The sequence below is a fragment of the Globicephala melas genome, chromosome 12, assembly GCF_963455315.2.
Source record: "Globicephala melas chromosome 12, mGloMel1.2, whole genome shotgun sequence".
Classification (NCBI taxonomy): Eukaryota; Metazoa; Chordata; class Mammalia; order Artiodactyla; family Delphinidae; genus Globicephala; species Globicephala melas.
Window position 1 is genome coordinate 12,980,047 of NC_083325.1, and position 27,561 is coordinate 13,007,607.

A 27,561-nucleotide genomic window follows, 5' to 3' on the forward strand; every position below is an offset into this window, starting at 1 on the left:
CTAACCCCAGGCACTTTAGCTTCACTGGTCCACTAGGTCATAAAGTCCACTGCAGGTTGTACTTAGTGCAGAGTCTTCTTCTCTTCTGGGACTCGCTCAGAAATGGCAACCTTACAAGTTATTAAGCAATCAGTCAGACCACTGACTCCAAAATATACATGTAACTTTCAGAACCCAAAGAAGAGTAACTAGTGTTGACTCTATTTTTTTGTTATGAGGGCTGTGTTTTCATTTCGAAGATAATTTCTTGATATTCCCCCAGCCATTCAGATGCTAGAAACTTATTTGCAACTACAGCCAGGACCCCAGAGGGAGCAGTGGGTAAGTTGTGTGCTTTTTCTCAGCCTTCTGCAAATTCAACCACTGAATTCATGGTTTTCACCTGATCTTGATTTTTAATTATTGAAGCCCTGGCTGTGATTCTTTTTAATGTGGAAAATTGTAGACAATATTTTCTCAAATATTTTTTTGTACTCCTGTCCCTACTTCTTCCTCTCAGGACTTTAATTGTACACACAATAGATTGCTTGAAGTTGGCTTGCAGCTCACTAATGCTTTGCTCATTTTATTGAATTTTTTCTCCTTGTGCTCAATTGTGGATACTTTATATTGAGAAAGTCGCTAATCTTTTCTTCAGCAATATCTAATCTTGTTGGCTGAAACTGAGTCGAGTGGATTTTGCTTTTAATCTTTATTAGGAAAGACCTGAATGGCATCGAGAATACAGATAATTTTGCCCTCTACTGGAACAAAGCCTTTTGGAACATGCAACCTGATGTCTCTCAAATGATGAGACTTTGTGCTCTGCCTGGTGGAAACGACTAATCTTGGGTCTGTGTGAGCTCTGCAGGTATTTTCCCTCTAATAAGTTCAGAGAAACTTTTGTACAACATCGGTAGATTCTGCACAGTCTGCACATGTCTGGATCTGGTGCATTGTTAAATATGGATGGGAAACGTTGTGGTTACCCTATGCTCTATCTCTCTAATAATAATTTATCACTCCAAGAGCATCAGGGAATCAGGTCAACAAAGAAGACATTCTAGCTTCAATGATATCCCCGGGTACCAAATGCAGAGATCGTGTAAAAATTCTTGCAGCTTCTTGAAGTGTATCATCCACGAGAGAACCCATATTAGATGGAAAGGTAGCAAAAAAAAATCATGTTATGAACATTGAAAAGAACAAAAGAACAGTAGAGTAATTCAAGTCTCTGGCCTCCAGGGAGAAAAGCATTGTCTGCAGTTAAATCTGAGCTGCTCTGATCAGACTTGGGCATCTGGGAGACACGGCCCCTGTGCGATGTTATTGAGATTGGCCAGCCCTGCAGCTGTGCCCAACTCTGCCCCATCCCCTACTGATTTGCATGTTACTGGAGAACAACCCACTGCCCTGGAGACTTATTAATGCTCTGATCCTATCTTGTGCAGAAATCAGTCCCAGTCAGGACACAGAGTGAACATGAGGGTCCCCACTCAGCTCCTCAGCCTCCTGCTGCTCTGGCTCCCAGGTAAGGACGGAGAGCTCTAGGAATTTACTCTGCCTGTGTGGTCATTACTGCCTGGTCTTACAGGGTAGTCCTCTTATAACTTAGTAATAACATGGATATTTGTTTTTTGTGTTTCCCATCTCAGGTGCCAGGTGTGACGTCCAGATGACCCAGTCTCCATCCTCTGTGTCTGCATCTCTAAGAGAAAGAGTCACCATCTCTTGCCGGGCCAGTCAAAGCATTAGCAAATATTTAGCCTGGTATCAGCAGAAACCAGGGGAAGCTCCTAAGCTCCTGATCTATTTTGCATCCAGTTTGGAAACCGGGGTCCCATCCCGGTTCAGTGGCAGTGGATCTGGGACAGATTTCACCCTCACCATCAACAGCCTAGAGGCTCAAGATCCTGCAACTTATTACTGTCAACAGTATGATGAAACACCTCCCACAGTGTTACAGACCAGAACATAAACCACTAGGGGATGCAGATGTGTGAGGCTTGACTGCCCCAGCTGCTCTTGCCACCTCCATCCACTGAGAACATATCTGAGATGCACCCACTTTTTGAATGTGGCTAGAAGTTTTGGTAGAAGTGGCAGGAACAGCACTCTAACTCTCCTGCCCCTCTTCAGTGCCAGTGGCACAGACATGATGATGCCTCTTCTGATTTATATAGGACAGATGATTACACCTGAGGACTTTGGTTGGAGTTCTTTCAGCAAAAGAAAACCAAGTTTACATCTTGCAAGCAAGGATTTTTTTTGAATACATGGAATGTGAGTCTAAACTCTACCCTTTTAAAGGCTGGGGAGTGTGATATTAAGTGAAGCACTATTAGAAATAAGTGATGCCCTGGTGTTCCCACAGAAGCTTGAACATATCTGCCACTGGAGATACAGGCTGTAACCAAACCATGTGGCCTGTCTGTGATGCCCAGGGGTCGGTGTGCTGATGTTGCAAGCTGCCTGCAGCACCTCAGACGATTCTCAAGATCTTGCCTGTGGCCATGCATGGAGCTGGAGGAATCAGGCTCCCTGACTTCAGACTATACAACAAAGCTACAGTCATCAAGACAGTATGATGCTGGCACAAAAACAGAAATATAGATCAATGGAACAGGATAGAAAGCCCAGAGGGAAACCCATGCACCTATGGGCAACTAATCTATGACAATGGAGGCAAGAATATACAATGGAGAAATGACAGTCTTTTCAATAAGTGGTGCTGCAAAAACTGGACAGCTACGGGTAAAAGAATGAAATTAGAACACTCCCTAACACCATACACAAAAGTAAAGTCAAAATCGGTGAAAGACCTAAATGTAAGACTGAACACTATAAAACTCTTAGAGAAAGACATAGGAAGAACACTATTGGACATAAATCACAGCAAGACCTTTTTTGACCCACCTACTAGAGCAATGGAAATAAAAACAAAAATAAACAAATGGGACCTAATGAAACTTAAAAGCTTCTGGACAGCAAAGAAAACCATAAACAAGACGAAAAGACAACCCTCAGAATGGGAGAAAATATTTGCAAATGAATCAATAGACAAAGGATTAATCTCCAAAATATATAAACAGCTCATGCATCTCAATATTAAAGAAACAACCCAATTCAGAAATGGGGAGAAGACCTAAATAGACATTTCTCCAAAGAAGAGATATAGATGGCCAAGAAGCACATGAAAAGCTGCTCAACATCACTAATTATTAGAGAAATGCAAATCAGAACTATCATGAGGTATCACCTCACACCAGTTAGTGTGGGCATCATCAGAAAATCTATAAACAACAAATGCTGGAGAGGGTGTGGAGAAAAGGGAACCCTCTTGCCCTGTTGGTGGGAATGTAAACTGATACAGCCACTATGGAGAACAGTATGGAGGTTCTTTAAAAAACTAAAAATAGAACTACCATATGATCCAGCAATCCCACTACTGGGTATATACCCAGAGAAAACCATAATTCAAAATGACACATGCACCCCAGTGTTCATTGCAGCACTGTTTACAATAGCCAGGTCATGGAAGAAACCTAGATGCCCATCGACAGAAGAATGGATAAAGAAGTTTTGGTACATATGTACAATGGAATATTACTCAGCCATAAAAAGGAACAAAATTGAGTCATTTGTTGAGACATGGATGTATCTAGAGACTGTCATACAGAGTGAAGTAAGTCAGAAAGAGAAAAACAAATATCATATATTAACGGATGTATGTGGAACCTAGAAAAATGGTACAGGTAAACTGGTTTGCAGGGCAGAAGTTGAGACACAGATGTAGAGAACAAACGTATGGACACCAAGGGGGGAAAATGTGGTGGGGTGGGGATGGTGGTGTGCTGAGTTGGGCGATTGGGATTGACATGTATACACTGATGTGTATAAAATTGATGACTAATAAGAACCTGCAGAATAAACAAACAAACAAACAAACAAAAAACAACTAATACGAAACTTTCTTTGGGTTATTTGTATGGAAATATGTTAATATAATGTAAATATATAAATGTAAATATAATTTTTAGGGGAACAGAATTCATTAAGTAAGAGTGCATAAAAACAATTCTTAATTTAATACTTGTTAAAAGAATTGTATAAAACTAGCTTTAATATTTATAATACCTTCTCCATTTCGCTTCATATTTGTTTGTTTGTTTTTTTCAGATGTTTATCTTTTGACTTCTTTCACTGCATGGTTAATTAAAGGGCTGGAGTCTTCAGGACAGCAGCCTGCTACCTGGGGGAAACCCCTATTTGTCTTGGTACCTTCAAAAGCCAGAAGTAAGACCCAGAATCTATTTGCTAGCATCATAAAAGAGACCAGGTCAAAGATAGCAAAAACTTAAAGAAATAGAATAAAATAAAAAGGTAAATAATATTTTGACTAGTGAGATATGGAACATAATGTACTTCTGCATGTCCTTCTACACCACGATTTTTCTCAGAAAATGATATTATTGCCATAAAGTTCTGAGTTTAAAGGTGAACATAATTTTTGCTCAGTTATCTTTTCAGCATGGTTTCAAAATCTTATTCTTGAGTATTTCCCAGAGAATATGCACACCAAACATTCTTGTGGAATCTTACTAGTTAATTGTCTAGTTAATTTGTTAATTTGTCTTCATGATCAATTAAGTCTGGCTTGGATTGCAATTACCCAAACTTGAATAGGACAACAAAGTCTACTCTTTCAACTTCTCCAAATTCTATTTTCAGGACAAAAGCAATTTGACGTTGGCACTATTTTTCTGGAGCCGTTCAATTCACCATGACCTGCACCGGGCTGACATGTGAGAACAGTCACATTGTTTTCCTATTTAATGAAAGCTGGCGTAACAGACTGACCCTCTGAGCAGTGGTAGCCTGGAACCATGTTCCCTATGGACCATTCTTAAATAAAGGCCCAGGAAGGTGTCAGTGATAGACACAGGCTACCCTGAGACATTAACATAAAGGATCCATCATTGCTCTTCGCACAAACTGCGTCTTCTTTTGAACTGTAGACTCCCGGCTGTGGCTTCCAACACACAGGCAGTGGGAGCTTAGGTTCTCACACAGAGCTGACAAAAATCAGGAAATCCTGCAGGACCTGGTTCTACTTGATGGGAAAGTGTCAACAGGGGAAGAGTCTTTCTAAGCACCACTCAGAAAAATATATTATAAAATAATTCTTTTTTCATATTGTTCCATCATCCCAAGTGAAGTTTTTCATCAAAAAAATCCTTTGATTAGTCTGTCCTATATATTTATAATATATATGGCATATATATATTTTATATATATATGAAGAGAGACAGAGATAGAGATATAGATAGAATTATGATAGAATATGCACCAGACTGAAAAAACTGGTTTTCAGGTATTTCATTTTACTGTCTTAGGCATACAATTCTTATACCTTTTTTTTTTTTTTTTTTGCGCTACGCGGGCCTCTCCCTGTTGTGGCCTCTCCCGTTGCGGAGCACAGGCTCCGGACGTGCAGGCTCACCGGCCACGGCTCACGGGCCCAGCCGCTCCGCGGCACGTGGGATCTTCCCGGACCGGGGCACGAACCCGTGTCCCTTGCATCGGCAGGCGGAATCTCAACCACTGCGCCACCAGGGAAGCCCTACCTTTCCTTATTGTCTTAAACTGAACTGTCAACTCTCTGAACAACAGACATATTTTTTCCCTGTCAGGCTTAAGTGCTCTTTGAAATTTCATTCACTAGGTGCCAGAAAAGACCAGTTCTAACACCTGTTTCTAACATTCTTGAACAGGTAACCTGGGAACTGCAGTTACCTGACAGCTCTTGAAACAGCTTAACTCTATGCAGTTATTTGGAGAAAGTTCTGATGGTCAGTACTAGTGGGGAAGGAGCTGTTCTCTTATCTAGATCAGCCTGGAAGAATCAGAGCAAGATGACTGTTCCCCTCCCGGATATTGACCCTGGACGCACATGTCTTCACTTCAGGGTCTCGTATGCTTTCTTAGAGCCGCAGGCCACATACACTGGGTTCTTGCAATCAATCCGGACTTTCACAGTGGAATTCTTCTTCCCACTATTCCAAGAAGTATGGATTTTAGATGTTCATTTTATTCCAAACAGAAGGTCTTTATTTCACTTTGCTCAAAGTTGGGCCCCTCCCTCCCTCCCCCTGGCTCTTTCCACACAGCTGCCCCCCCTCCCCCCCCAGGGGATTTGCATGTTGTTCCCAAGGGAGGACCTTCCCCTGCAAGTGTGAGATAAAAGCTCAGCTCCAGTCTTACTCTGACTTATCAGGACTCATCAATCCCAGCTTCTGAAAATGGGGTTCCCTGCTCAGCTCCTTGGGCTGCTAATGCTTTGCATCCCAGGTAAGGACGGAGGGGAGATGAGACTGAGGATGAGTTTGGAGGCAACACTGCTCACCATGTGTGGTCTGTCTGCATGTTAGATGTGTATGAGTTGTCCTGCAGACTGGCATGGGATGTTTAGATCTGTGAGTGAGGAAGTTTCCAGAAGAAACAATTACCTGGTCTTTGTTCAGGACTGTGACAAGGGAAGTAGGGATGGTGTAGGTAATGTCTAGAGGCCTCTTTGCACTTCGTAGATGTCAGGTTCATTACTGTGACTGTACAATCTTGTTGTATAGATGACAAGCACAGATAATGAGAGTAAAACAAAGTCGCATTTTAGATAAAATAAATAAGAATTGGAAATGATAAAAATGGCTGCTAATATTTTCATGGAACTTGGTACTTTTTGTCATGATTTTAGGATCCAGTGGGGACATTGTGATGACCCAGACTCCACTCTCCCTGACTGTCATCCCTGGAGAGACTGCCTCCATCTCCTGCAAGTCTAGTCAGAGCCTCGTACATAGTGATGGAAACACCTATCTGAATTGGTTGCAACAGAAACCAGGCCAGTCTCCACAACGACTGATCTATAAGGTTTCTAACCGTGACTCTGGGGTCTCAGACAGATTCAGTGGCAGTGGGTCAGGGACAGATTTCACACTCAAAATCAGCAGGGTGGAGGCTGGGGACGCTGGAGTTTATTACTGTCATCAAGGTACACAAACTCCTCCCACAGTGGTACAGCCCTGAACACAAACCTCCCCCCCTCGGGCTGCTCAGCTGCCCCAAGTGCACCTTCTCTGGGGAGCTCATATTAGGTTCTCTGCGTCTGTATAAGAGGAAGATGTTGGAGATCTCAGGGGAATAGTTTGCAGCTGAGGGCTCTGGACCACGAGTGTCTCGGCTACATCTCAGGCACCAGCTGCACGGCCTGGTCCTGGCAGAAGCAGCAGGGGAAGGTAGGGGGTCCTGTGTCCTGTAGCAACCAGTTACGTGAAAGGGAGGCTGAGGGAAACGTCAACCTCATCCTCTCTGCCTTGTCTACGTTTGTCAATTAAACGCATCCAGTCCAATAATCAGACAAATGACACTAATACATGGCAACAAAAGTTCAACACGTTTGCAAATGCATAGTCTGGGGTATATTTTCCTCAGGATAATTTCTGGTAATATTGGTAAATTGGTATTTTCCCTCTTTTTCAACTTCCTACTTCTTTATACTTAGAAGACCTCCTCCTTTAACATGTTCCAGAAAGTATTCTACACAAGCTGTCCTCAGGGAGACTATGAATGAGAATAATCGGTAAAAATGTTTAATCTTTGAATATTTAAATAGGCTCTTTGAAATTCACAGAAAATAAAAGATCTCAATGCCAAAAGATTTTTTTTTTTTGCCTCTTTTTTCTGAGTGAAAAGGCTTGCAATTTCAAATGTGGGCTTTGACTATAAACAGCAAAAAATGAATAACGGAGGACATAAAGTTTACTGCATGTGCAACAGGAAAAACCTAGATATGACATGTCTCTTTTTACTCCCAAATTGAAAACAATATTGAGAATATTTCACCGAAATAGTATTTTAGATATGACAAATTTGGTAGTATATTGTCATAAGAAAAGTTTTCCAACAATAAATAAGTTCACTGTTCTCACATGACACAGTTATTAACTGAAAATAAACATGAAAAAATGTATTTTAGTTGGAAATGTACATAAAATGTATGCCTTGCGTAGATTTCATTTACAGTAGTGCCCTAAATGAAATCTGACCGCATAAGGGGTCCTGCCACTTAAGTGTCAGAACACAGTGTGATAGAATTACAAGGATGAATGGAGGAACAAAACGACATGATCTTAATTCTCGTTAAGAAAATGAAGTATTTCAGAGTTGATTGTCTATTCTAAGAAAGTGGACTCCACGGCAAGTGTAGTGAAAATCCCTATGTGTCAATTGCATTAGGTTTCAAGGTGTATGGGAAAATATATAGAGAAGTAAGCAGACAGGAGCCTTCAAATTGAGGAATTTAAGACTCAATAAATTATTTGAAAATACTAGTTCATCGCTGAGTTGAAAGAGATTGTGGAATGCACTGGGAGAAAAAGGAAGCGAAAGTGGGAAGAGTAGGACTTAAACTTTTCCACAGTCATCTGATCCCTCATGAGACTGATAACACCCAGAGTTTCCAGGCTCAGAGAGGAGATAAAACCAAAACCAGCGCCAAGGCGGTGAGATAAGTAAAGGAGTCCTACAGAACACGAATACCCCAAATGGCTAGATTCTCAAAATGAAATGATCTCAAAAACAAAGGGGAATTTGGGGGGAATGATCGTCTGGATTTTTCCTGTGGTCTCCAGTGTCCCTCAGTTCAGATGTGCAGACACATTTCTCTCAGTCTCACAATATGTGGCCGAAAACTATCACTTCCTGAGTAGCAGAGCTAATTACCTGGGCAAAATAGTAAATACCCGGATTGCCTATCAGTCTATGGACATCTATTACCACACACCGATACAGCTTTAGACTATCCTACAGAATCTTCAGGTAGACATATACTTCTAGGAATAAGAAACTCTGTTACCGCAGGGCCCCAAATTGCATGACAGGAAGCAGGCATTTCCCAAATTGGTCATTGTGTGTAATGATGAAAGAGCTTGCTATAAATTTCACCCTTGGCTCAAACCTATTCATTCTTGCTATCATGGTCACTTTTTCAAAATATACAGAATATCTTAATGGAGAGTTTCCTAAGTCTACAAGATGTCACTCCTAAGCAGCCTCCTTTGTGTAATACTGCGTTTGGTAGGATTAATGGATGCTGTGATCAGATAGATGTCTATTGTTATATGACTTTTTTCACAAAGTAAGTTCCCTGATCCAGTGGCTTCTCCTGTGGGCAAACCACAGGCTCTGTGAATCCGTAGATAGTAACAGCAACTGAGGCTCTGTGGGTAGGGAAGGCTAATCTCTATCCAGATTGCAACTAATCCCAGGAGCGATGCATCTCACGGAGGAAGTGATTTGGGGTACAAAATACCACCATGTGGGTGCTGGTATTGATGCCTAATGCTGGGAACACTGATATCCAAAGATGACAGTATGAGATCTACACTGCTCGAGGTGGTGGACGTGGTGGACATGGGCTCATGCTGTTGGGCATCTGCACAGCCTCCACCCATGTCACCTGGGCTGCTCTATTCATGGACACGCAGAGGAAATACTGTAGTAGTTGTGATAAAGTCTGGGGCTACTTAATCTGCTCAGGTATGTAAGAATCTTCTGGTGCTTGGTTGTTCGAAGTCTTGTCTGTGGTAGATGTTCTGCCGATAATTTTTTTTTGCGGTACGCGGGCCTCTCACGGTTGCGGCCTCTCCCGCTGCGGAGCACAGGCTCCAGACGCGCAGGCTCAGCGGCCATGGCTCACGGGCCCAGCCGCTCCGCGGCATGTGGGATCTTCCCGGTCCGGGGCACGAACCCGTGTCCCCTGCATCGGCAGGCGGACTCTCAACCACTGAGCCACCAGGGAAGCCCCTCTGCAGACTTTTGACATAACACAAAGTTACAATTACATCATGCCCACGTCCTTAGGTTTATCTACATTCCTTTTCCCCAGACTCCTAATCTCTGATCCGCCAATCTTCTCTTTGATTAACCAGCTACTTTGAAATCGCTGTAAACCCTTACCTCGGGCCAGTTCTCTATGCAGACTAAGATGATAACCAGGGGCACTGCTCATGTACCTGCTAGCTTAACATTTTATTTCAGACCCTGCCATTGATTGGGCTGTAGTGTGGGGACTGTACATCTTTGCTCAGACCAACACATGATACCGGCATAGCCATGGACAAAGCCTGGAGGGTTTTTTTTTCCCCTATGGAATTAGCTGGTTTACCACTCCCGTGAAGCCAAAATATAAGCCGATGCAGAGGTGTTAGGGCAAGATTGGAAAGTGATATGGGGACCTGGGATACTTGTCCATGGAAATGAAGTGTGCCTGCTGAATTTGCTCAGGCCCAATCCTAAATGAACCATCTCCTTTCTAAGACTGACTGCGGCTGCGACCCACCCACCCTGATAATTTGATGAGTGTGAAATTACCAGGTTACAGTAGGAAGCTCAATCACACAGCTTCTTAATGTCCCATAGACACATCTACCAGAGGTCTGTGACATCCTGTGAGCTGATTTTTGAATAGTGTATAATATTTTTATTTTTATTTTTTAAGGATGTCATGATCTTGCACTACAAGTCTACAAATCTAAGATGTGGGTTTATAATAGAGCTTTTCAGAGTGTGCTCACGATATCCTTATCTAATCCAAACGTAACCTGCACCAGGTGATGTGTTAGATCATTTGGTCCAAGCGATGGAGCTGCTCATATTGCTACCTGAACCTGATGCAGAGTCCTCTCCTGCTGTGGGCCTCCTGCGATCTGGAAGCCTTCTAACTATACCTGATCAATGGGATGTGGTAGTCCCCCTACCTCCTAAGAATGTAATGTGCTCTCTCAACATTTCATGAGGCCTACACACCTCTGTGCTTCACTTTCTGTGGCAGGAGACGCAAGGTGCGATGAGTTGCTATCTATCTTGAGGAGCATATGCCATCCTGCCTCAGACCTCTGGACCCGAGCCATATTCACTGCTAGGGAAGGTCATGAATTTTTTAAGTATTTGCATTCCATCCTCTGACCTTATATATTTACAAGTCACCAAGAGTCTTGCAATTTCTTGATCATCGGGTTTACTTAAAATGTTTTGATCAGCAGGTAGTTTATAGTGCAACACGCTGCGGAACGTCCAGATGATCAACGTTTCTTTGGTCTACATTGTAACAGAGAGCAAGACGGTTAACACTGTCCTTGGACAAGACTGAGGATATGAGCTGGTGTTCATTCTAGATGCAAGCAAACTATATCAGAGGACCACCTTAGATTGTGTGTCTTCACTCTGCCGTTCTGTCATGTAAATGATCAAGTATGGACAAAATTCTATTAAAATAATGGGTACAAAGTTTTAGTTATGCAAGATGACTGAGTTCTAGAGATGTGATCTAAAACACAGTGCCTATAGTCAAAATTTGTTAAGAGGGTAGATCACATGTTAAATATTCTTACCGAATGTACACATACACACAAACACACACCCACAGCTAACCGCAGTAACAACAAATAAAATGGATGCAAGGAAGCTTTTGAAGAATATTTAATATATTACATTTTTCCCTTTAGGTTGTTCTTTGCTTAACCATTTGTAACATTTTGTAGATTGTTGATACTGGAAAACTTGAAGAAATTAAACAGGTTATCTTATATCCAGCAGTGACCAAAGTGCAGTAAGAATGAATCTTAAGTCAACCTGTGTCTTAATGACCTCTAACAGAGAGATGCACTGTATCAATCACTGAGGAGTAGATCACCTATTCCAACGACCTCCTTTTACACATAAAGACAGAGAAACCAAGAGACCTGCACTCCTTGGAGATAAAAAAATTCACTATTATTTCTTCTCATTGTAAGATGAATCCTGAGGCCTCTTTCATGTCTGTGAGTGCCCTGAGAAATCATTGAATGGGATGTGTTTAGTCTCAATGATATTTGTGATCATGTGACTTTAAAAAAATTAAGTTGCCAGTGGAGACTTGTGCTCACCTAATTTGTAACATCCAGTAAAAGCTTCAAGAGAGAAAGTCACCATCAGCTGCAAAGTATCAACATATTAGTACCCACTTGAGCAGATACCAATGAAAATATGACAAGTCCCCAGTCTTCTCAAACCATACGTCCATCCGTCCCCTGGTATCCTTCTTTGGTGTCATTACAGTGAGTCTGAGACAAATTTCACCTCTGCAATCATTAGCCTAAAGGCTCAAAATGCACCGTATTATTACTACCAACAACATAAGAATTTGTATCTCAAAATGTGACAGCCCTGAACAAAGAGAGTCCACTGATTCAGTTATTCCTTCTTATCCAGGTTACCAATGTCTAACTGGGGAGATCTGGTGGAAAGCTCAGGGAAAGGGACTTAGAAATGTTGTTTATTCCCATCTCAGATGACAGTGGCTGGAACCACACATCCTTCTGTTTTTGCAAGATGTTATATATTTCCAGGTCAGATTAGGACAACTACTAGAAGCTATTTGGTGTGTACAATTAAGCATGCGAGAATGAAAACCTGTACTCATTACAAACATGTTTATGGGACATTCCAGGAAAACATGACAGCTAGTTTGGAACAGTCACAATAAACATGACCCTCTGTATACAACATGATCATCTATAGGACAAAAGGCAACTAAACATGAGTTGATGCACTATATAAAAGGGTGAGAATTTTATAATTTTATTTCAAGAGATCTTGATATACTTGTTTCTCATAAAAACAATTATGGATTTAAGATATAGATTTGAATTTTGCAGCAAACTGTAGCAAAAGGCAAGTTAAAAGGATAAGTCAGGGCTTCCCTGGTGGCGCAGTGGTTGAGAGTCCGCCTGCCAATGCAGGGGACACGGGTTCGTGCCCCGGTCCGGGAAGATCCCACATGCCGCGGAGCGGCTGGGCCCGTGAGCCATGGCCGCTGAGCCTGCGCATCTGGAGCCTGTGCTCCGCAACGGGAGAGGCCACAACAGTGAGAGGCCCGCGTACCGCAAAAAAAAAAAAAAAAAGGATAAGTCAAATGGAAGAATAATGTTTGAGGAGCATATCATTTTCTGTTCTTCATCCTTTGCTCCATTGGCAATTCTTCTGCCATAGTTCATCCCCCAATATTGTTAAATGCCATATCTGCTCAGTGAGGGTTTTATTTTTTCCCCTGAATCTGAAAATCTAACAGACAGTGAGGTAGATTCCTCAAATCAAATTATCTATATTGATATTGACACTAAAAAGTACAGTTTTGCTTATTTAATACTTGAAATAAAGACAAAAATCTTATTTTAAGACTGGGTGTTAGTTTTGGTTGGTACTTATTTCTATACCCTCATTCTCAGGAGCTAAATCCCCATTGGGAAATGAAGTTCTGTCTCATCTATGTCTGTGCATAAAATGACTGAGCTTTCTGAAGCTATGGCTTTGGAGACAACATCTACCAATGTCCTCTACCAGAGTCTGCATTCCCCTGCCTGGGGTGGTGAAATATTATTGTGGCCCTTAACTCTATTCTTGAGCTATATCAATTCCTTTTTTCTTCACTATTGAGTCTTAGGAAACACAGAGACGGTATGAAAGCTAGCTGTGTCTTTGTCATATTCTGCGATTTAGATTCTCTTTTCTTTTTTTAACATCTTTACTGGAGTATAATTGCTTTACAATGGTGTGTTAGTTTTTGCTTTATAACAAAGTGAATCAGGTATACATATATATATGTCCCCATATCTCTTCACTCTTGCATCTCCCTCCCTCCTACCCTCCCACTCTCCCTATCCCACCCCTCTAGGTGGTCACAAAGCACCGAGCTGATCTCCCTGTGCTATGCGGCTGCTTCCCACTAGCTATCTATTTTAATCCCGACTTGCCCCTAGGTTCTTCTGACCATTTTTTTCTTTTTTTTTAGATTCCATATATACGTGTTAGCATACAGTATTTGTTTTTCTCTTTCTGACTTACTTCACTCTCTATGACAGTCTCTAGGTCCATCCATCTCACTAAAAATAACTCAGTTTCGTTCCGTTTTATGGCTCAGTAATATTCCATTGTATATATGTGCCACATCTTTTTCCATTCATCTGTTGATGGACACTTAGGTTGTTTCCATGTCCTGGCTATTGTAAATAGAGCTGCAATGAACATTTTGGTACATGACTCTTTTTGAATTATGGTTTTCTCAGGGTGTATGCCCAGTAGTGGGATTGCTGGGTCATATGGTAGTTCTATTTGTAGTTTTTTAAGGAACCTCCATACTGTTCTCCATAGTGGCTGTACCAATTCACATTCCCACCAGCAGTGCAAATATCTAGGAATAAACCTACCTAAGGAGACAAAAGACCTGTATGCAGAAAATTATAAGACATTGATGAAAGAAATTAAAGATGATACAAATAGATGGAGAGATATACCATGTTCTTGGATTGGAAGCATCAACATTGTGAAAATGACTCTACTACACAAAGCAATCTACAGATTCAACGCAATCCCTATAAAACTACCACTGGCATTTTTCACAGAACTAGAACAAAAAAATTCACAATTTGTATGGAAACACAAAAGACCCCAAATAGACAAAGCAATCTTGAGAATGAAAAATGGAGCTGGAGGAATCAGGCCCCCTGACTTCAGACTATACTACAAAGCTACAGTAATCAAGACAGTATGGTACTGGCACAAAAACAGAAATATAGATCAATGGAACAGGATAGAAAGCCCAGAGATAAACCCACACACATATGGTCACCTTATCTTTGATAAAGGAGGCAGGAATGTACAGTGGAGAAAGGAGAGCCTCTTCAATAAGTGGTGCTGGGAAAACTGGACAGGTACATGTAAAAGTATGAGATTAGATCACTCCCTAACACCATATACAAAAATAAGCTCAAAATGGATTAAAGACCTAAATGTAAGGCCAGAAACTATCAAACTCTTAGAGGAAGACATAGGCAGAACACTCTATGACATAGATCACAACAAGATCCTTTTTGACCCACCTCCTAGAGAAATGGAAATAAAAACAAAAATAAACAAATGGGACCTAATGAAATGTCAAAGCTTTTGCACAGCAAAGGAAACCGTAAACAAGACGAAAAGACAACCCTCAGAATGGGAGAAAATATTTGCAAATGAAGCAACTGACAAAGGATTAATCTCCAAAATTTACAAGCAGCTCATGCAGTTAAATATCAAAAAAACAAACAACCCAATCCAAAAATGGGCAGAAGACCTAAATAGAAATTTCTCCAAGGAAGATATACAGATTGCCAACAAACACATGAAAGAATGCTCAACATCATTAATCATTAGAGAAATGCAAATCAAAACTACAACGAGATATCATCTCACACCGGTCAGAATGGCCACCATCAAAAAATCTACAAACAATAAATGCTGGAGAGGGTGTGGAGAAAAGGGAACCCTCTTGCACTGTTGGTGGGAATGTAAATTGATACAGCCACTATGGAGAACAGTATGGAGGTTCCTTAAAAAACTAAAAATAGAAATACCATGTGACCCAGTAATCCCACTACTGGGCATATACCCTGAGAAAACCATAATTCAAAAAGAGTCATGTACCACAATGTTCATTGCAGCACTGTTTACAATAGCCAGGACATGGAAGCAACCTAAGTGTCCATCAACAGATGAATGGATAAAGAAGACGTGGCACATAAATACAATGGAATATTACTCCGCCATAAAAAAAACATGAAATTGAGTTATTTGTAGTGAGGTGGATGGACCTAGAGTGTGTCATATAGGGTGAAGTAAGTCAGAAAGAGAAAGGCAGATACCGTATGCTAATACATATATGTGGAACCTAAAAAAATATATATATTGGTTCTGAAGAACCTAGGGGCAGGACAGGAATAAAGACGCAGACATAGAGAACAGACCTGAGGACACAGGAGGGGAAGGGTAAGCTGGGACAAAGTGAGAGAATGGTATTGACATATATACACTACCAAATATAAAATAGATAGGTAGTGGGAAGCAGCCACTTAGCACAGGGAGACCAGCTCGGTGCTTTGTGACCACCTAGAGGGGTGGGATAGGGAGGGTGGGAGGGAGATGCAAGAAGGAGGAGATACAGGGATATAGGTATATGTATAGCTGATTCACTTTGTTATACAGCAGAAAGTAACACACCATCTTAAAGCAATTATACTCCAATAAAGATGTTTTTTAAAAAAAACTCACAGTCAATATTCTTTGAGACTCTGCATTGAAAATTTTATGAACTGCTGTATCTCAAACTGCCGTTAGATGGCAGACATATGCTGAATAAACACAAGACATAATCCTGTTCTCAGAAATACTGAGAAGGTAAGTGACACTGTACCATTTTCAACAGGAGCCCCTAAGGCTTGAATAGCTTCTGGCGTGGTGGGGACACCTGGGGAGGAGCTGTCTTCTGCTGAGTGGTGGAGAAACCCTCCTAAATGCTCTGTGCTCTGTGGCTGGAAGCCCTGCCTTGTCCCTCCCCTCTGTGATGGCTGTGTCCCCAGTGCCCATCTCTACCCGCCTCAGGAAGCACCTCGGGAAAATGGGGACGGCAGCTTTTCTCCTCTTCCTCTTGCTGTTCTGACTCTGGTGAGGAAGGAGGACTCAGGCTTCAGCCTCAGTTTCTCTGCATTGAACATGCACATGCCCTTGAAGAGGAAGTTGTTAGTCTGTTATTTTCTGATCAGAAATGCATCAAATGGAATGAGCTACCTACATGCTTCGTTTGCATATTGGGGATGTCAATGTTTGCTCTCCCACTGCGACGCCACTGGGGACACTGTGTGGACACCGTCTCCAGCCTTCCTCCCTGTGTCCCAGGAGAGAGAGGCCCCATCACCTGCAGGGCCAGCCAGAGAATTCACAGCGTCATGGCCTGACATTAGCAGAAAGTAGGACCAACCGCTGAGCTCCTGCACACTGACACTTACCCCTGGTCATAAGGCAGTGGGTCTGCACAGACATCACTCTCCTCACCAGCAGGAGAACTGCCTTCAGGAGTCCCGGGACACTCCTCCTGTCATCACTCTGAGCCCAAGCCTAACCCAGCTTTCTCTCCTAGAGTTCTTAAGCTTTCTGGGGCCATCTCAGGGGAATAAGGCTGGGCCAACCCCCTCTCCTCCTGACCCTCCCTTCCCACCTCCTCTATGGGCACCTCCAGTGCACCTCACCTTCATCACTGAGTGAAGCACTTTGGTGTGTTCTGTCGACCTCCTACTCTGAATTCACTGATTTTAATTCATCTTTATGTCATACACATGCATTCTCATCTTGAGATTTGAGGCCCTTGTTTCTCACATCCTGACCCATTGTTATCCTGTAGTTCTAATTCCACTCCATGAATCCTTGTGGAGGAGTCGTTGTTGGCAAGTTGAGGTTATTGGAAACCATAAAGTAAGATACAAATACTCAGATGCTAGCAATAAGGGACAGGGGAAGACCTGGCCCATTGAGAACAAGAGTCCTGGCAGCCATGAGAAGCAATGAACCCTGGGGCAGGGGGGACATCCCTCCTCACTCCGAGTCAGACCCAAGGCTGAGAACAGGCTTGAGTGTTCTCAAGTGGAGTGGTTTCGTTTGTGTGACTACACTTGCACCTGAGGTCACCTGTGCTGCTCTTAGGGAGGGAAGCCACCAGGGGAGGTTCTGCCTATGGGATGAGCTCTGGAAAGAAATATTTCTCCTCTTGAGTCCCTGGCACACTACATATCTCCCCCAGTGCCTACAGCTTCACAGGGTCCCCCAGACCTCCCTCGGATCACTCAGAGTCCTCAAAATGAGCAGGTCCCTGATGACCCATCAGGAACGTGGGTGTGGGGTCCTGGGCTTCATCACCATCAGGCTCTGTAGTGGGGAAGTGGCCATAGAGCAATGAACTCACTGTTGATTTGAAAGGTTCATGCTCATTTTTCAAAATATAAAATCATTTTTATGACCACCTAGAGGGGTGGGGATAGGGAGGGTGGAGGGAGATGCAAGAGGGAGGAGATATGGGGATATATGTATATGTATAGCTGACTCACTTTGTTACACAGCAGAAACTAACACGCCATTGTAAAGCAATTATACTCCAATGAAGATGTTAAAAATATATATATAGAATCAATTTTATAATGCAATTTAGCTTATGGTAACTTAGCAAAACAAGGGAAAACAAGAAATGTGTCACACTTATATCAATTAGAGGATGTTGATTTATGTTACTAATGTATGTAACTTTAATTTGATTTAAAAGTCTCAGCCAAAATAAACTTTATTTCCTATAACTTAAAATGTTTATATATGCTGAGAATATAAAACATAGGAAAAAGAAATTGAAGATGATTCAAAGAAATAGAAAGATATCCCATGCTCTTGGATTGGAAGAACTGACATTGTTAAAATGGTCATACCACCCAAATCAATCTACAGATTTAATGCAATCTCTATCAAATTACCCATGATATTTTTCACAGGACTAGAACAAATAATCCTAAAATTTACATGGAACCACAAAACACCAAAATTACAAAGTAATCCTGAGGAAAAAGAACCTAGCTGGAGGTATAACCCTCCCAGACTTCAGACAATACTACAAAGTTACAGTAATCAAAACAGCATAGTATTGGCACAAAAACAGACCAACGGAACAGACTAGAGAGCTCAGATAAAAACCCACACAGCTACTGTCAATTAATCTTCAGCAAAGGAAGCAAGAATATTCAATGGAGAAAAGACAGTCTGTTCAGCAAGTGGTGTTGGGAAAGTTGGACAGCTCATCTAAACCAATGAAGTTAGAACACTCCCTCACAAAAATAAATTCAAAATGACTTAAAGCCCTAAATATAAGACATGGCACCATAAAACTCCTAGAAGAGATCATAAGGAAAACATTCTCTGATGTAAATTGTAGCAGTATTTTTTCAGATTAGTCTCTCAAGACAAAAGAAATAAAAGCAAAAGTAAACAAATGGGACCTAACCAAACTTACAACTTTTGCGCAGAAAGGAAACCATAAACAAAATGAAAACACTACCTACAGACTGGGAGAAAATACTTACAAACGATGTGACCAACAAGGGCTTAATTTCCAAATATACAAACAGTTCATACAACTCAATGTCAAAAAACTAACAATGCAATCAAAAAACTGGCAGAAGAACAAAATAGACACTTCTCCAAAGAAGACTTACAAATGGCCAACAGGCACATGATAAGATGCTCAACATTGCTAATTATTAGAGAAATAGAAATCAAAACTACAAAGAGTTATCACCTCATACCAGTCAAACTGGCCATCATCAAAAAGTCTACAAATAGGAAGGAGCTTCAAGATGGTGGAAGAGTAAGACGTGGAGATCACCTCCCTACCCACAAATACATCACAAATACATCTACATGTGGAACAACTCCTACAGAACAGCTACTGAGTGCTGGCAGAAGACCTCAGACCTCCCAAAAGGCAAGACACTCCCCACGTACCTGCGTAGGGCAAAAGAAAAAACAGAGACAAAGAATAGGGACAGGACTGGCACCAGTGGGAGGGAGCTGTGAAGGAGGAAAGGTTTCTACACACTAGGAAGCCCCTTTGCGGGCGGAGACTGCGGGTGGCGGAGGGGGAAGCTTCGGAGCCACGGAGGAGAGCGCAGCAACAGGGGTGCGGAGGGCAAAGCAGAGAGTTTCCCGCACAGAGGATCGGTGCCGACCGGGCTTCGGTTGATGGCAGGGAGAGGACTGCCTGCCTCAACACAGCCTGGAGGGGCAAGAGCCTTTTTCTTGCCTCTTTGTTTCCTGGTGCACGAGGAGAGGGGATTACGAGCGCTGCTTAGAGGAGCTCCAGAGACGGGTGCGAGCAGTGGCTATCAGTGCAGACCCCAGAGACGGGCATGAGACGCTAAGGCTGCTACTGCCGCCACCAAGAAGCCTGTGTGCGAGCACAGGTCACTATCCACATCCCCCTTCCGTGGAGCCTGTGCAGCCTGCCACTGCCAGGGTCCCGTGATCTAGGGACAACTTCCCCAGGAGAACGCACGGCGCGCCTCAGGCTGGTGCAACGTCACGCAGGCCTCTGCCGCCGCAGGCTCACCCCACATCTGTACCCCTCCCTCCTCCCGGCCTGAGTGAGCCAGAGCCCCCTAATCAGCTGCTCCTTTAACCCCATCCTGTCTGAGAGAAGAACAGACACCCTCAGGCGACCTACACACAGAGGCGGGGCCAAATCCAAAGCTGAACCCTGGGAGCTGTGAGAACAAAGACGAAAAGGGAAATCTCTCCCAGCAGCCTCAGGAGCAGTGGATTAAACCTCCACAATCAACCTGATGTACCCTGCATCTGTGGAATACCTGAATAGACAACGAATCATCCCAAATTGAGGAGGTGGACTTTGGGAGCAACAATATATATATATATTTTTTTCCCTTTTTCTCCTTTTGTGAGTGTGTATGTGTATGCTTCTGTGTGTGATTTTGTCTGTATAGCTTTGCTTTTACCATATGTCCTAGGGTTCTGTCTGTTCGGGGTTTTTTTGTTTGTTTGGTTTTATTTTGTTTTTTTTAGTACACTTTTTGGCGCTTGTTATCATCGGTGGATTTGTTTTTTGGTTGGGTTGCTCTCTTCCTTCTTTCCTTCTTTTTTTCTTCTTTCTTTTATTACTTTTTAAAATTGTTTCTAATAATTATTTTTTATTTTAATAACTTTATTTTATTTTATCTTCTTCTTTCTTTGTTTCTTTTTTTTTCTCCATTTTATTCTGAGCCGTGTGGATGACAGGCTCTTGGTGCTCCAGCCAGGCGTCAGGGCTGTGCCTCTGAGGTGGGAGAGCCAAGTTCAGGACACTGGTCCACAAGAGACCTCCCAGCTCCACATAATATCAAATGGTGAAAATCTGGCAGAGATCTTCATCTCAATGCCAAGACCCAGGTCCACTCAACGACCAGCAAGCTACAGTGCTGGACACCCTATGCCAAACAACTAGCAAGACAGGAACACAACCCCACCCATTAGCAGACAGGCTGTGTAAAATCGTAATAAGGCCACAGACACCCCAAAACACACCACCAGATGTGTACCTGCCCACCAGAAAGACAAGATCCAGCCTCATCCACCAGAACACAGGCACTAGTCCCCTCCACCAGGAAGCCTACACAACCCACTGAACCAACCTTAGCCACTGGGGGCAGACACCAAAAACAATGCGAACTAAGAACCTGCAGCCTGTGAAAAGGAGACCACAAATACTGTAAGTTAAGCAAAATGAGAAGACAGAAAAACACACAGCAGATGAAGGAGCAAGGTAAAAACCCACCAGATGTAACAAATGAAGAGGAAATAGTCAGTCTACCTGAAAAAGAATTCAGAGTAATGATAGTAAAGATGATCCAAAATCTTAGAAATAGAATGGAGAAAATACAAGAAACGTTTAACAAGGACCTAGAAGAACTAAAGAGATGAACAACACAATAAATGAAATTAAAAAGCCTCTAGATGGGATCAATAGCAGAATAACGGAGGCAGAAGAACGGATAAGTGACCTGGAAGATAAAATAGTGGAAACAACGTACTGCAGAGCAGAATAAAGAAAAAAGAATGAAAAGAATTGAGGACAGTCTCAGAGACCTCTGGGACAACATTAAATGCACCACCACTCGAATTATAGGGGTCCCAGAAGAAGAAGAGAAAAAGAAAGGGACTGAGAAAATATTTGAAGGGATTATAGTTGAAAACTTCCCTAATATGGGAAAGGAAATAGTTAATCAGGTCCAGGAAGCACAGAGAGTCCCATACAGGATAAATCCAAGGAGAAACACGACAAGACACATATTAATCAAACTATCAAAAATTAAATACAAAGAAAACATATTAAAAGCAGCAAGGGACAGGGCTTCCCTGGTGGCGCAGTGGTTGGGAGTCCGCCTGCCAATGCAGGGGACGCGGGTTTGTGCCCCGGTCCAGGAGGATCCCACGTGCCGCGGAGCGGCTGGGCCCGTGAGCTGTGGCCGCTGAGCCTACGGGTCCGGAGCCTGTGCTCCGCAACGGGAGAGGCCACGACAGTGAGAGGCCCGTGTACCGCAAAAAACAAAACAAAACAAAACAAAATTAAAAAAGCAGCAAGGGAAAAACAACAAATAACACACAAGGGAATCCCCATAAGGTTAACAGCTGATCTTTCAGCAGACACTCTACAAGCCAGAAGGGAGTGGCAGGACATAGTTAAAGTGATGAAGGGGAAAAAGCTACAACCAAGATTACTCTACCCAGCAAGGGTCTCATTCAGATTTGACAGAGAAATTAAAACCTTTACAGACAAGCAAAAGCTAAGAGAATTCAGCACCACCAAACCAGCTTTACAACAAATGCTAAAGGAATTACTCTAGGCAGGAAACACAAGAGAAGGAAAAGACCTACAATAACAAACCCGAAACAATTAAGAAAATGGTAATAGGAACATACATACATATGGATAATTACCTTAAATGTAAATGGATTAAATGCTCTACCCAAAACACACAGACTGGCTGAATGGATACAAAAACAGACCCATATATAGGCTGTCTACAAGAGACTCACTTCAGACCTAGGGACACATACAGACTGAAAGTGAGGGGATTGAAAAAGATATTCCATGCAAATGGAAACAAAAAGAAAGCTGGAGTAGCAATTCTCATATCAGGCAAAATAGACTTTAAAACAAAGACTATTACAAGACACAAAGAAGGACACTACATAATGATCAAAGGATCAATCCAAGAAAAATATATAACAATTGTAAATATTTATGCACCCAACATAAGAGCACCCCAATACATAAGGCAAATACTACCAGCCATTAAAGGGGAAATCGACAGTAACACATTCAGAGTAGGGGACTTTAACACCCCACTTTCACCAATGGACAGATCATCCAAAATCAAGGTAAATAAGGAAACACAAGCTTTAAATGATACATTAAACAAGATGGACTCAATTAATATTTATAGGAAAAAAAAATAAAAAAAAATAAAAAATAAAAAAAAAATATTTATAGGATATTCCACCCAAAAACAACAGAATACACTTTCTTCTCAAGTGCTCATGGAACATTCTCCAGGATAGATCATATCTTGGGTCACCAATCAAGCCTTAGTAAATTTTAGAAAATTGAAATCGTATCAAGTATCTTTTCCAACCACAATGCTATGAGTCTAGATATCAATTACAGGAAAAATTCTGTAAGAATACAACGCATGGAGGCTAAACAATACACTATTTAATAACCAAGAGATCATGGAAGAAATCAAAGAGGAAATTAAAAAATACCTAGAAACAAATGACAATGAAAACACGACGACCCAAAACCTACGGGATGCGGCAAAAGCAGTTCTAAGAGGGAAGTTTATAGCAACACAATCCTACCTTAAGAAACAAGAAACATCTCAAATAAACAACCTAATCTTACACCGAAAGCAATTAGAGAAAGAAGAACCAAAAAAACCCAAAGTTAGCAGAAGGAAATAATCATAAAGATCAGATCAGAAATAAATGAAAAAGAAATGAAGGAAACGATAGCAAACATAAATAAAACTAAAATCTGGTTCTTGAGAAGATAAACAAAATTGATAAAGCATTAGCCAGACTCATCAAGAAAAAAAGGGAGAAGACTCAAATCAATAGAATTAGAAATGAAAAAGGAGAAGTAACAACTGACACTGCAGAAATACAAAAGATCATGAGAGATTACCACAAGCAACTCTATGCTGATAAAATGGACAATCTGGAAGAAATGGACAAATCCTTAGAAATGCACAACCTGCCGAGACTGAATCAGGAAGAAATAGAAAATATGAACAGACCAATCACAAGCACTGAAATTGAAAGTGCGATTAAAAATCTTGCAACAAACAAAAGCCCAGGACCAGATGGCTTCACAGGCGAATTCTATCAAACATTTAGGGAAGAGCTAACACCTATCCTTCTCAAACTCTTCCAAAATATAGCAGAGGGAGGAACACACCCAAACTCATTCTACAAGGCCACCGTCACACTGATACCAAAACCAGACAAAGATGTCACAAAGAAAGAAAACTACAGGCCAATATCACTGATGAACATAGATGCCAAAATCCTCAACAAAATACTAGCAAACAGAATCCAACAACATATTAAAAGGATCATACACACACAGCAAAAGAAACCATAAACAAGATAAAAAGACAACCCTCAGAATGGGAGAAAATATTTTCAAATGAAGCAACTGACAAAGGATTAATCTCCAAAATTTACAAGCAGCTCATGCAGCTCAATATCAAAAAAACAAACAACCCAATCCAAAAATGGGCAGAAGACCTAAATAGAAATTTCTCCAAGGAAGATATACAGATTGCCAACAAACACATGAAAGAATGCTCAACATCACTAATCATTAGAGAAATGCAAATCAAAACTACAATGAGATATCATCTCACACCAGTTAGAATGGCCATGATCAAAAAATCTACAAACAATAAATGCTGGAGAGGGTGTGGAGAAAAGGGAACCCTCCTCTTGCACTGTTGTTGGGAATGTAAATGATACAGCCACTATGGAGAAGAATATGGAGGTTCCTTAAAATATTAAAAATAGAACTACCATACCACCTATCCCACTACTGGGCATATACCCTCAAAAAGCCATAATTCAAAAAGAGTCATTTACCACAATGTTCACTGCAGCTATATTTACAATAGACAGGACATGGAGGCAACCTACGTGTCCATCAACAGATGAATCGATAAAGGAGATGTGGCACATACATACAATGGAATATTACTCAGCCATAAAAAGGAACGAAATTTGTAGTGAGGTGGATGGACCTAGAGTATGTCATTCAGAGTGAAGTAAGTCAGAAAGAGAAAAACAAATACCATATGCTATCACATATATATGGAATCTAAAAAACAAAAAAAAAAGTCATGAGGAACCTAGGGGCAAGATGGGAATAAAGATGCAGACCTACTAGAGAATGGACTTGAGGATATGGGGAGGGGGAAGGGTAAGCTTGGACAAAGTGAGAGAGTGGCATGGACATATATACACTACCAAACGTAAGATAGATAGCTAGTGGGAAGCAGCCGCATAGCACAGGGAGATCAGCTCGGTGCTCTGTGACCACCTAGAGGGGTGGGATAGGGAGGGTGGGAGGGAGGGAGATGCAAGAGGGTAGAGATATGGGGATATGTATATGTATAACTGATTCACTTTGTTATAAAGCAATTGTAAAGCAATTATACTCCAATAAAGATGTTTAAAAAAAAGTCTACAAACAATAACTTCTGGAGGGGGTGTGGAGAAAAGGGAACACTCCTACACTGTCGATGGGAATGTAAATTGATGCAACCACTATGGAAAATAGTATAAAGTTCCTTAAAATAAAAATACAGTTACGATATGATACAGCAGTCACACTCCTGGGCATATATCCAGAAAAGACGAAAACTCTAATTTGAAAAGATACATGCACCCCAATGTTCACTGCAACACTATTTATAATAGCCAAGACATGGAAGCATCCTAAGTGTCTATCAACAGATGAGTGGATAAAGATGATGTGAGATATATATAGATAGATATACATATAGATATAGATGAAGGAATATTACTCAGCCATGAAAAAGAACAAAATATTGCCATTTGCAGCAACAGACGTGGACCTAGAGATTATAATACTAAATGAAGTAAGTCAGAGAAATACAAATGTTATATGATGCCACTTGTATGTGGAATCTAAAAAATAACACAAATGAAATTTGCAAAACAGAAACAGACTGACAGAAATAGAAAACAAACTAATGGTTACCAAAGGGGAAAGGGGTGGGGGAGAGATAAATTAAGACTATGGGATAAAGAGATACATGAGGGTCTTAAAACAGGGAAATTATCCTGGATTATCTCTGGTTTACCCCTGCTGGTGAGTCCTTGTTCACTCAGGCTGGGGCTAATGACATTTGATAGGTCCTATAGATAAAAATATTGAAAACTTTAGCCCTTGCTTTCAAGGAAGACACTGCCTTTTGGGGAAGATGATCCCTTAGATATACAAATGATTACAATATAACTGATTTAGGCTGTGGTTATAGGTAAAGACAAAAGGGACTGTAGTGGAAAAAGGGTGGAACACTGCACAAAAGAGACACTGCACGAGGAAAGTTTTTACAGAGGAAAAGGGATTTTCATGGGTATAAGATGGGGACGAGTATTTCTTTTCCCCGGGAAGAGGTTGGGGCAGCATCTCACTGCTGTTATGAAGTCTCACTTTAGGGATGTCCCTTCCCTAGGGCATCACAGAAATATTCTTCACTCTTGCAGGGAAGCCAAGTAGAGGGAGGCCCTACCCTTCTTTCCAAGAACCTCAGCACCCTCGAAGAGTCACACTGAGTTCTTTTTCTCATGTCTCTGTTTTCTAGACTATGACCTACTTTAGGGAAAGGCTGACTCAACTTTGGATGCCGAGGAGTTCCAAAATTTAAATGGTTGAGAATCTGTGTTTCCAGTGGGCGTGCCATCTCTCACATGGGCAATGACCATGGCGGGGGGTGGGAATCAAGGAAGGGACAATTTTTAATTAAAATATGCAGTATATATATATTCCATTTTATATATAATATATTCCATTTTATATATTATATATATAATATATAAAAGGAGGTGTGAAAGGAGGAAAACCTGCCATTTGCAACAACATGGATGGACCTCGAGCACATTATGCTCAATGAGGTAAGTGAAAAAGAGAAAGACAAGTACTGTATGATATCACTTATATGTGGCACCTAAAACAGTTAAACTTGTAAGAAAGGGATGATCAATCAGGAGTTTTCACCAGGCCACATATACTTGTGCAAACCCAGCCTGCGCCCTCTGTTCCTGTCTCCCACAGAGCTCGTCCCATTTTCCTGCAGAGCAGTGAGGTTGCTTCCGTCACACATAACACATCACTCAGGTCCTGGTCCTGCCCCAACAGGATCAACAGGGCTGGGTATGGAGCTGATGCTCTGCTGACCACTGGCAGGGCTGCCGCAGAGAAGGCTACTGGATCTGTCTGCAGCTCGATGCTGGCTCTGTCTGCTCCAAGGCTCTGGCACCTGCATGGACTATTCCGTGGAGGTCAGGGTGACATCAGTGAGCTGTCACCTCCATGACCACACAGGGCCACGCAGAACTCCTCCCACTCTCAGACCCCAGGCTCATTTTTTCCATTAAAATCGATCTCAACCTGCTGATTCCTTTCCTTGGTCACTAAAGATGCTTTTGTAGAATCAGCAGAAGTCCCTACCTACAGTGAGGAAAGAACATTCCAGTTCAAAATGCTTCCTTGAATTCCTGAGGATTCTACATGAGCAGTAATGGGATTGTTCAGCCTGCTTGTTTGCCCAGGTCTCATGTTCTCTGGGAACACGTAGTTCTAAAGTCAAAACGGTCAGAGTGACCACAGGACTGTGTCCTGTCCCTGGGGAACTGCCTACCACCTCATTTCCCTGCTGTGTTCGGTTCACCCCTTATGGTAACTGACAGGGTCCTCCTAAGGAAGGTTGCCAACAGACAGATAGACCCACAGAAAGAAACAAGGGGCCCAGACTAAACCAGACAGGCAGGCGTGCTCCGTGAAGG

General features: G+C 41.8%; 2 protein-coding genes across 3 annotated transcripts in view; one reads left to right on the forward strand and one right to left on the reverse strand.

Moving 5' to 3' along the window:
- The window catches only part of RPIA (ribose 5-phosphate isomerase A), a 162,888-nt gene that overhangs the window by 37,004 nt on the left and 98,323 nt on the right, over positions 1–27,561 (reverse strand). The gene's annotated exons all lie outside the window — the stretch shown is intronic.
- Positions 1,462–27,561, forward strand: part of LOC115842465 (immunoglobulin kappa light chain-like) — a 58,561-nt gene continuing 32,461 nt past the window's right edge. Inside the window, exon 1 of the mRNA XM_060309630.2 lies at positions 1,462–1,510. Within this exon, the coding sequence (XP_060165613.1) occupies positions 1,462–1,510 (49 nt within the window). The remainder of the gene's footprint in view (positions 1,511–27,561) is intronic.